This window comes from Bos indicus x Bos taurus, chromosome 10 (genome assembly GCF_003369695.1).
Source record: "Bos indicus x Bos taurus breed Angus x Brahman F1 hybrid chromosome 10, Bos_hybrid_MaternalHap_v2.0, whole genome shotgun sequence".
Taxonomy (NCBI): domain Eukaryota; kingdom Metazoa; phylum Chordata; class Mammalia; order Artiodactyla; family Bovidae; genus Bos; species Bos indicus x Bos taurus.
The window spans coordinates 20,796,331-20,806,995 of record NC_040085.1 but is presented as its reverse complement, the minus strand read 5'-3'; the positions used below and the strand labels follow the sequence as shown (position 1 = coordinate 20,806,995).

Here is a 10,665-nt window from a genome sequence, read left to right as displayed (position 1 = left end):
AATTTTGTGTGATTCTACTTACATGTTTCCTAGAGTAATAAAATTCAAAGATAAAAATTCTAATAGTCGATTGCAGGGGCTAGGGGAAAGTGAAATGGGAAGGTATTATTTAATGGGCATTGGAATTTCAGTTTGGGATAATGAAAAAGTTCTGGAGATGAATGCTGGTGATAGATGCATAACAATATGAATGTAATTAATGTCCAGAACTGTACACTTAAAGTGGTTAAGATGATCATTTTTATGTTATATATATTTTACAACAATAAAAATAGTTTAAAATCATAAAAAATGTAGAATAAAATAACAAAAGTACTTGAATAATCCAAAAGAAACAAAAAAGGAGAAATAAAGGAACAAAGAACAGACAGAACAATTGGAAAAGTAGTCGTCTGTCGGTAATTGAGGACTGGAAACAAAAATTTATAATTGTAAAGTGTGTGAAGAAAATACACTCTCATAGAATATAAACAATATACATTGTGAATATTCTTTATATTTCATAGAGAAACAAATGCTTCCTGAAAACAAAAAGAAATTCTCTATAAATCTTCACAGACAGCTCAGCATTGCCTTTAAGACATTATCCCTGTCTTCACTCTGGAAGCCAAATTAACCTAAACTATATGAAAACTTTGGATAAGAAAAGGATGTTACACCAAGGAGTCTCGGGGGAGTCATAAACCAGCCCAAGAGGACTCTGAAGACTTCACAATAATCTCTAAAAAGAAACTTTAATTGCTCACTGGGGAGTCTCAGCAACACTCCCCCTCCCTTCGTTCACCTGCACCCTCCATCACTGAAATCTCTTCATGAGGTTTATACCCCATTCTTTCAATCACTCTATAGCAAAAGTAACCAAAATATAAAGCTCTGTTGAATTGTCTCTTCTGGGTGAGGCAAGTGAAAGATCTGGCTGCCTTGGGTAGACTGAGGTCTCTTATGGAGCTCTTGATGAAAATATCAGTATGTCAACTAAGGCCCACGTCTCCATGACCGATTATACGGCTGTAATTCTTTTCATTGGCTATCACATTGCCCAACAGAAGTGCCCTGTTGCTATAACCGTTTCTTTTGAGTAATTCAGGAAGGGAGTTTCAGCATTTAACTTGGTATATTGTAGGATGCTCAGGATCAGGCCTCTGGGTTTTCATTCCATGTAAAGGAAAAAGCATCAGTGAGAAGATACAGACTCAGTATTTATTCCCAGCTTTGTCCACAATTAGTCTTATCATGAAGGGTAAGTAACTTTTCTTCCTGTCTTGGCATCACTGTATTTTTTCTAAGACACCTACAAATTGATCCTACTACAGTGAAATTACATTTGAATATTAATATACTTTTGCAAACTTTTGTGGCTTTATGTTTCTGGATATGAAGTTTCAGTCACTAGTAACATAATAAGCTTGTTATATGAAATGTTGACTCTAGTGTCCAGCTACTCATCTCCCTCAGTTTAACAATCCCTGAAACTTTTTTTCCCCTGAAACTTTTTTGTTTAGTGATTCATAAAAAAATGTTTCATTATTCAGAAATTTAGTCAACTCTAATTTGGTCTGAGAAGACTATTTAGAGTTGTACTAAGGAACTCATGGGCTTTCCAGGTGGCACAGTGGTAGAGAACCTGCCTGCAAATGCAGGATACATAAGAGATGTGGGTTAAATTCTTGGGTCAGGAAGATCTCCTAAAGGAGGACGTAGCAACCCACTCCAGTATTCTTGCCTGGAGAACCCCAGGGACCGAGAAGCCTGGCAGGTGACAGCTCATGGGGTTGCAAAGAGTTGGACATGACTGAGCAACTTAGCACACAGTAACTCATTTTCTACAGTGCCCCCAATTAAATGTAACATTCCCACTTCCTCTCATGCACATCACAAGTAACACACTCCCTTTATTTATTTTCTGTTTCTTGAATCACAATGTTTCTATGTCTTCTTCCTTTATATCATACCAAACTGTATGTTTTTAAGTGCCAGAGTATACAAGGAGCTCAGTAAAATCAATCTGAGTGACCAAAGAGAGTTGCCCATAGCTTTGTTGTGTGATATGTTGGAACTGAGTAACTTTTTAATCTTAGTGATTAAGATTTAGTGATTAGGTTTTTAACTAATTATGCTAAAAAGTTTATACTTTGTAATCATGTTTGTTGACAGTACTATATTATTAACAACAATGGCTATGAATTTTTTTAGGTTCAATTATATTCCAGGAACTATACTTAGCATATATTGAATATAATCAGCAGCATTTTCACAGGAGCTCTGAAAAAAAGGTATTAACTTGCCCAAGAACACACAGTATGTTATGCTATTTGAACACAAATCAAGGTTACTTTATTTATTTTCCTTAAAGAAGGAATGTTATGACCAATCTAGACAGCATATTAAAAAGCAGAGACATTACTTTGCCAACAAAGGTCTGTCTGGTCAAGACTATTGTTTTTCCAGTAGTCATGTATGGATGTGAGAGTTGGACTATAAAGAAAGCTGAGGGCCGAAGAATTGATGCTTTTGTGGTGTTGGAGAAGACTCTTGAGAGTCCCATGGACTGCAAGGGCCTGCATCCCTTAGGATGCAACCAGTCCATCCTAAAGGAAATCAGTCCTGAGTGTTCATTGGAAGGACTGATATTAAAGCTGAAACTCCAATATTTTGGCCACCTGATACGAAGAAATGACTCATTTGAAAAGACCCTGATGCTGGGAAAGATTGAAGGTGGGAGGAGAAAGGGATGACAGAGGATGCAGTGGTTGGATGGCATCACCAACTCAATGGATATGCATTTGAGTAAACTCTGGAAGTTGATGATGGATAGGGAGCCCTGGCATGCTGCAGTCCATGGGGTCACAAAGAGTTGGACACAACTAAGAGATTGAACTGAACTGATGGTGATACAACAGGGCTACTGAGTTAAATATTATTGGATTTAGTCAATCGGTCAATCAGTTGTGAACGTGATCCAGTTGTGGTATGTCACCACATAGGCTGCAGAGTAAATGTTCTCTTTTTTCCTCACCATCACATGTGAGGATCCATTTTTTTCCAAAAATGTCATACTTAGCCCTTCCTAAGGAGGCTCATTTTTCTTTTTGGTTATATATGTAGCTGTTCACTCTGCTACTCGTCCATCCAAACAGAGAAAGCATTTTTTGCTTTCTCATTGACCTCCTGTATACCCAGAACAGATTTAAAAAACATTTGGGAGGGAAAATCAACAGGAGTTGGTGATTGATTGCACACAGGAACTGACAAAATTAGAAAGTGGTTTGAATGACAAGTTTCTGACTTTAGCAAATGCTAAATGGATTAGTGAATGGAGAGTAAGTAGTTCCATTTCACAAGATTTGAATACTAAAGGGAAAAGGAAAAGATGGAATAAGGAGAAGTAGTGATCAACTGGACTCCAATAAGAAAAATTAATTAAAAAAGAAGAAATGCTGAACAGAATGTTGAAAATAGGCGTGAAAATATAAAAGAGGGTAAGTAACTCAGTTCAGTTCAGTTCAGTCACTCAGTTGTGTCTGACTCTTTGTGACCCCATGGACTGCTGCATGCCAGGCTTCCCTGTCCATCACCAACTCTCGGAGTTCACTCAAACTCATGTCCATTGAGTCGGTGATGCCATCCAACCATCTCATGCTCTGTCATCCCCTTCTCCTCCTGCCTTCAATCTTTCCCAGATTCAGGGTCTTTTCAAATGAGTCAGTTCTACACATCTGGTGGCCAAAGGATTGGAGTTTCAGCTTCAGCATCAGTCCTTCTAATGAATATTCAGGACTGATTTCCTTTAGGATGGACTGGTTGGATCTCCTTGCAGTCTGAGGGACTCTCAAGAGTCTTCTCCAACACCACAGTTCAAAAGCATCAATTCTTCGGCCCTCAGTTTTCTTTATAGTCCAACTCTCACATCCATACATGACTATTACGTACTACATGCATACTACATCTACATCCATACTACATACATACATGACAAAACGTGGTCCACTGGAGAATGGCAAACCACTTCAGTATTCTTGCCTTGAGACCCCCATGAAGAGTATGAAAAGGGTAAGTAACTAGGGAGGCTTGTATTTAGAATGGACACTCACATATGACAGGGACATGAGACAAGTGGGGATTAGATCTTAGGTTTGATCAGTCACAAGTCTCTGCCCAATGAGTTCAAATTAGAGGCTCAGTGATGGTGATGTTCATAAATTCAGTAGGTTAGCTTTTCAGTGACAGAATTGACAAGTTCAAAATTCATTCAACCATTAATTCATTTAGCAAGTGCCTATCTAGCACCAGAAACTCAGTCAACTGAGAATAGAAAGATAAATTTAACATCATTTATGAATTATAAAAGTTTTCAGTCTAAAGGAAACACAACACATTATTCAGTCATTATGGCATATGCTCTAGTATGGATGTGAATAACATGCTATGGAACTATTAAGCAGAAATTTTTCTTATATGTAAAAGGGTTTTGCTTTGTTGACTTCAGTAAATGGTGAGCATCAAAGGATATCTAAAAATCTTCATCATCAAAAACTAGGACACAATACATTGATTAGTTTAATCATTAAATGTTGAATCATTATAAACTCACTTTATGGATCAAGTATACTAAGATAATATGCTCAAGAATATTAATTAGGGCATTTATTATAATATAAAACACTAAAACTCAAAATCTATCACTAAGGAGTTGATAAAATCTACAGAAAACAAGGCAGCCACTGAACTAATGTTGCAGAGTTATAATTTGGACATGGAAAAAATACAAAATATATAAAGTTAAAAAAACAGTTTATACAAGTACCCACCAACAGCTATATGTGATATATGTGATATGTGTGTGTGTGTTACCTATGTGTGCATGTGTGTTAGTTGCTCAGTCATGTCCAACTCTTTTGCAATCCTATGGATTGTAGCCTGCCAGACTCCTCTACCCATGGGATTCTCTAGGCAAGAATACTGGAGTGTGTAGCCATTCCCTTTTCCAGGGGATCTTCCCAACCCAGGGATTGAAACCAGGTCTCCTGCATTTCAGGCAGATTCTTTACTACCTGAGCCACCAGAGAAGCCCATATATTACCTGTATACATATATGGAATGGAATATAACTCAGCCATAAAAAAAAGAATGAAATATTGCCATTTGCACCAATGTTAATGGACCTAGAGAATATTATGCATAGTAAAATAAGCCAGACAGAGAATACAAATACTATATGATATCATATGTTGGGCCCTAAAAAATAATACAAATGAATCTAATACAAACTGATAACCTTTTTCTTTTCACAGAAGGTAGTGCTTCTGAGTTTTCAAAATTTTCAAAGGGAAGAGAGGATTTTTTTAACCTAATCCTTTGATAAACAAAAGTAATATAACGATTCTATTGTTATGAACCCAATTTTATTGAAATTTGTTTGTTGGTGGCTTTTAAATAAGATAGGACTTAATAGATGGGTTATTCCAAACTAATTGCAGAACAAGCAACATATATACCTTGCATAGGTTTCCTATGTTTTTCAAGAAACAAAGCAACTTATATATTGGTATCTTCTGTCTTCTATGAAGTCCTGGGATTCATGAACAATTCAGCAGCAAGCACCGTGACGGAGTTCATCCTCCTAGGCTTCCCTGGTTGTCAAGAGTTACAGTATTTCCTCTTTTCACTGTTCTTTGGAATCTATATATTTACCGTGGTGGGAAATGGGACCATTGTTTGCGCTGTGAGGTGGGACCAAAGGCTCCACACTCCAATGTATATTCTCCTAGGGAATTTCGCTTTCCTTGAAATCTGGTACATTACTTCCACCGTGCCCAGTATGCTAATCCATTTCCTCTCAGAAACAAAAACCATCTCTTTTGTTGACTGTTTCCTCCAGTTATATTTTTTTACTTCCCTTGGTACAACTGAGGTATATTTGCTCTGTATCATGGCATATGATCGGTATCTTGCTATCTGCCGCCCATTGCACTACACAACCATCATGACCCAACAGCTCTGCTCTGTTTTGTTGTCTCTTTGCTGGGTATTTGGGTTCCTTAGTTACTCTGTCTCCACCGTGCAGCTCTCTCAGTTGCCTTTCTGTGGGCCCAATACCATCGATCACTTTGTGTGTGACATGGACCCACTGATGGCTCTGTCCTGTGTCCCAGCTCCTGTCACTGAGATTGTCTTGTATGTCCTCAGCTCCCTCATTATCGTGCTAACTCTTCTGTACATCCTTGGCTCCTATACCCTTTTACTGATTACCGTGTTTAAAGTCCCTTCAGCAGCAGGCCGACAGAAGGCCTTTTCTACTTGCGGATCACATCTGACAGTGGTGTGCTTATTCTTCGGGGCTCTTTTGGCCATGTATGTGAGCCCTACAGCTGATAATCCAGCTGAAAGTCAGAAGATTATAACTTTGTTCTATTCCGTGGTGACTCCCTTCTTAAACCCCCTGATTTACAGCTTAAGAAACAAGGAGATGAAGGCTGCACTGAAGAAAGTCCTGAAAATAGAATGAACATAAACTAATCTACATGAGAACAAGCAAACCATTGTCCAGGCATAAAAGATTAATTAAAAAAGATTTCATATACTGCTGTTAATTTTCCAGTGCACACAGTAAAGAAGACGTTTTTAGTGGATTCCATCCATGTTTCATTCCTCAACTAACCTGGCAGAGCTAAACCACAGCTGATTCAGACGGCATCCTAAGTATAGTAACAATATTTTCAACATGAATAACTTCTTAGATAGTAATATGAGGGCATTATATTTGTCCTATTCCACACACTGTTTTAGTTTTGATTATTAGGGGAAGGAGGTAAAGCTAGACTAAGAGAAGTTATCCTAGGTGAATCATCATCAGTGTACTGAAGGCATTTCTTAAGACAGTACAAGATCCTTTAAAGTGAAAAAATAATCTAATCTAAATGTCTAATGGATATATAACCAAAGGATTTAGTAATAGAAAAAGTTTCTATCCTCTTAGCTCTTCATGGTCCAGAATCTTCCAGATTAGGGACAGACCAAAAGTTTCATGCTTATTTTTTAACATCATTTAAAATAGTAATTTTTTCAATTCAACAAAAATTTATTGAGCATCTACTTTATTCTAGATACTCTCAGAGGCATTAGAGATACACTATGACCAAAATGGTCAAAACACTCGATGTGTGGAGTTTATTTTCTAGTGAGGGACAGACAATAAAAAAAATAAGCAAAAATGTAGTTATGTTGGAAAGTGATAAACAATATGGAGAAAGGGAAAGGAAGACAGGAAGAGAGGGAGAAAAGGTTGAAATTTTAAATAGGACCATCAGGGAAGGCCATGGGGAGAAGGTATCATTTAAACAAAAGCTTGAAGGAGATGAGGGAATGAGCTGTGTGCATAGCTGAGGGAAGAGCATTCCTTGCAGAGGGAGGCAAGTTCTCCATAAGACCCTGAGGCAGGATTGTGTTCCAGCGACTTAGCAGCAGCAGCAGCAGCAGCAAGAACAAGTAGTTTGGTTTGGTTGGAATAGAGAGATTAAGAGGGAAATATCAGAGAAGAAGTCAAAAAGAGCATACAGAGGGCCAAGTTGTACAGGTCCTTGTGAGCCATAGTAAGAATTTTAAATTCTGAATGAGATGGAAAGCCTTTCTGAGCAGAGTTTTGAGTAGAGGAGTAGTAGAATCCCATTATATTTTAAAAGGGTCATCACCCTGGTTGTTTCATTGACAACAGACTAAATAGAGGCATGGGCATTTAAAAAATTCTTTATTTCTAGTTGTCAAATAAAACTTTGTATTTCTTTAAAAAAGAAATTTGTATCTGTAAACTGATCTTGGGGGTATATATTTGGGGAGTAGTAAAAGTCAAGGAACTGGTTTGCCCAAGAAGAATGGAAAGTCCTCCTAGACCCTCAGAAAGGAAATTCTAATTCTGGAATGATATTTCCATAACAAACTGGAGAGATAATGGAGTTAGGAATCCACTCCTGAGGCTCTTCAATCACAATCATATTATGATTATATAGATATTTGCAAAATATTTTCTTATTATTTCATTCTCACGTCAGCCCTATGGAGAACACAAAGAAGATATGTATCTAATATTTGAAGAAATGAACTCAACAGGCTCTTACAGCTAGTAAGCAAAAGCACTCAGGCCAGGACCTAGATTTTCTGTGTCCTAGTTTTCTATCTCAGCCCACCGCCTCCTCTTTAGGTTCAACTCTATTCAAACCCAGTGCCCCTTTTTAATCCCAGGTCACTCCCTTTCACATGATGCCTGAATAATCTTTTACACCATTTCCCTGCTTATCCCAGGTCTCTTTCAAAAGTCTCCTAGATGCCTAAAATTCTAAGCCTGGTTTTCTACATACAACATTATCTAAAACTCAGCTTCAGATGTCAATTATCCCTACAAATATCATTCTTAGTCCTTTCTCCAAACCACACTCAACTAATTCCTGATCCTACTGAAATCCTTCCCAAACTTAGAAGCTCCTTCAAACATACCCATCCTGAACCCAATCTTTAATGATCTATACAGTGGTTGTCAAACTTCAGCATGCAGCAGAATCACACAAAGGTTTGTCCAAAAAGGGGGTTTCTGGGCCCCACACTGAGAATTTCTGACTCACTAGGTAGGGGTGGGACCTGAGAATTTGTATTTTAACAGGCTCTCGCATGATGTTAACACTGCTGGGACAGGGACATTTTCAGACATTGTTCTGGCCTTATACATCCTCACTCGTAAACTCAGTAGTGTTCTCTACTTGAGTTCTTGCTATGATTGAATTCTTCCCCTCAGGTTCTCTGCCTCTGCTTGTTTGTTCTCCTTAACCTGGTATCAATGAAAGAAATCATACTTCCTGTCTCTGAACCATTTACAGTGCTAAATTTTCATTTTCACTAATATTGTATTATGTCAGTCAATAGCATTGCACATCCACTTTTACAAAAAACTCGATTTTTTCAAACAAATGTGTTCAAATTATCCTTAAAATTTAGAAGGGAGATTCTTTCTTGTATGTCAAATATAACAAATTTAAGTAACTTTGTATAGACAAAGAATTTTTTTAACTTAAGTCCTTACAGGCTAAATACCAAGAATGAAATGGATGTACTTTGGAGAAAAGATTACAGACACAAACATACATACACACACTCTTAAATGCACACACATTCTTTCTTTCTCTTTCTCTTTCTCTTTTTTTTATCTCCTCTCTCATTAACCTGTCCCACTCTCTACCTCCCTTCCTGCACTCAGATCAGTTCTTTAGAGGAAGGTTATCGCCACAAATAAGAAAATTTTCCTGGCTTCTCTTGGATATTTATCCAGACCTCTGTATCTCACTAGTTAAACACTGGGGAAATACAAACAAATATAGGGAGGATTAGATGGATGCACAGAGATACATGCATAAGGAACCAGGTGCCTACCAATGAGCACACTAGGGAACTACGGATCCTATTCAAGAGAGACTTGCAAACTTAATAATCACTGGCATGAAAAATACACTTCATCTTGTTCAGAATACTAAAGGAAACAAGTCTCTGGAGCCGCAAATGCTCTTATCCATCCATGAATGAGCTTTTAGATGGGGTAATGAGGACAATCTTGTGGCTATAAATTCTCTCACATCCTCCTCTTGGAGACAGAAACATCATCAGGTATGTAAGGAAAGTCTGCCTGCATCCTCCTGTACACCCACTGCTGTAAGAGCACACTATTCTTCTGTAAATCTGTTAGCTCTTTTTTCTTTATAGGAACAATGTGTTAAGGCCTGCAGTTCTCTTCTCTCAACACACTCCTAAGGAGGTCTTGGGTGAAATATTCACATTAAGGGCTCACTCTGGTATCACAGAATTCCCACTATATAACTCACTTAAGGAAAATAGTGCTCAAATGTCTTGGATATTCTGGAGGGAGAATTAACTATTCTTCAGTTAGAATGCAGCCTGAGTCTTGAATCACTTTCTTTCTAATATTGGTCAGTGAAGTTTTTATTGACAAATACCTTCAGCTACAGCAATTAAAGCAGGTTGTTATTATTCTTTCAGAGTTGTCAGCCAGTGACAAGTGATGAGTAGAAACTGAAAAAAAAGTAGGCCAGCAGACTCTTCTGTCCTTTGGATTTATCTATAGGTTAACCTTAAAATATAAATATTTAAAGAAAGAAGAATCTTGCAATTATAATTTTTAAAGTGTTCTCCTCTGAGCAAGGTAGCTTAAATCCTAAACAAGTGGTTGGAGTTAAAGAGGAGGACCTGGCTTCCTTATTAGTTCGTACAGAAAGAACTGCCCAGGTTCCTTTTTCCTCCTCTTCTCTCTGACTGTTCATCTGTTTTATCACTTGAGGTGAGTAGTACGAGGTGGACTTACATTTATCATTTGAGAGACCCCCCTGACAGTCCAGTGGTTAAGACTCTGCACTTCCACTGCAGGGAGCACAAGTTCAATCCCTAGTCAGGGGAACTAAAGTCCCACGTGCCACACAGGGCAGCCAAAATAAATAAACAAATTCATCATTTGAGCTTATAATAGTTATACTTTGGAGGTGGAGGCAGTAGAAATGGATGCAGAGACCTGTGAAGCTCATTTATACATGTTTCTCTAATCCTATATTCCGTAGTAACTAAAATTTCACTGCAGCACAAACATCAAAAGGTCATAAAGATTATGAAGTCAAA

At 37.8% G+C, this 10,665-nt stretch overlaps 1 protein-coding gene across 1 annotated transcript; it reads left to right on the top strand.

Annotated features, from left to right (window-relative positions):
* Positions 1-5,575: 5,575 nt before the first annotated feature.
* Positions 5,576-6,505, top strand: LOC113899580 (olfactory receptor 11H4-like). Its single transcript, XM_027552846.1, has one exon. The coding sequence runs from the start codon at positions 5,579-5,581 to the stop codon at positions 6,503-6,505; it is 927 nt and encodes a 308-aa protein (XP_027408647.1). The 5' UTR covers positions 5,576-5,578.
* Positions 6,506-10,665: the final 4,160 nt, after the last annotated feature.

Coding starts and splice junctions, on each gene's coding strand:
- LOC113899580 (XM_027552846.1), top strand. CDS start 5,579: ATGAACAATTCAGCAGCAAGCACCGTGACGGAGTTCATCCTCCTAGGC.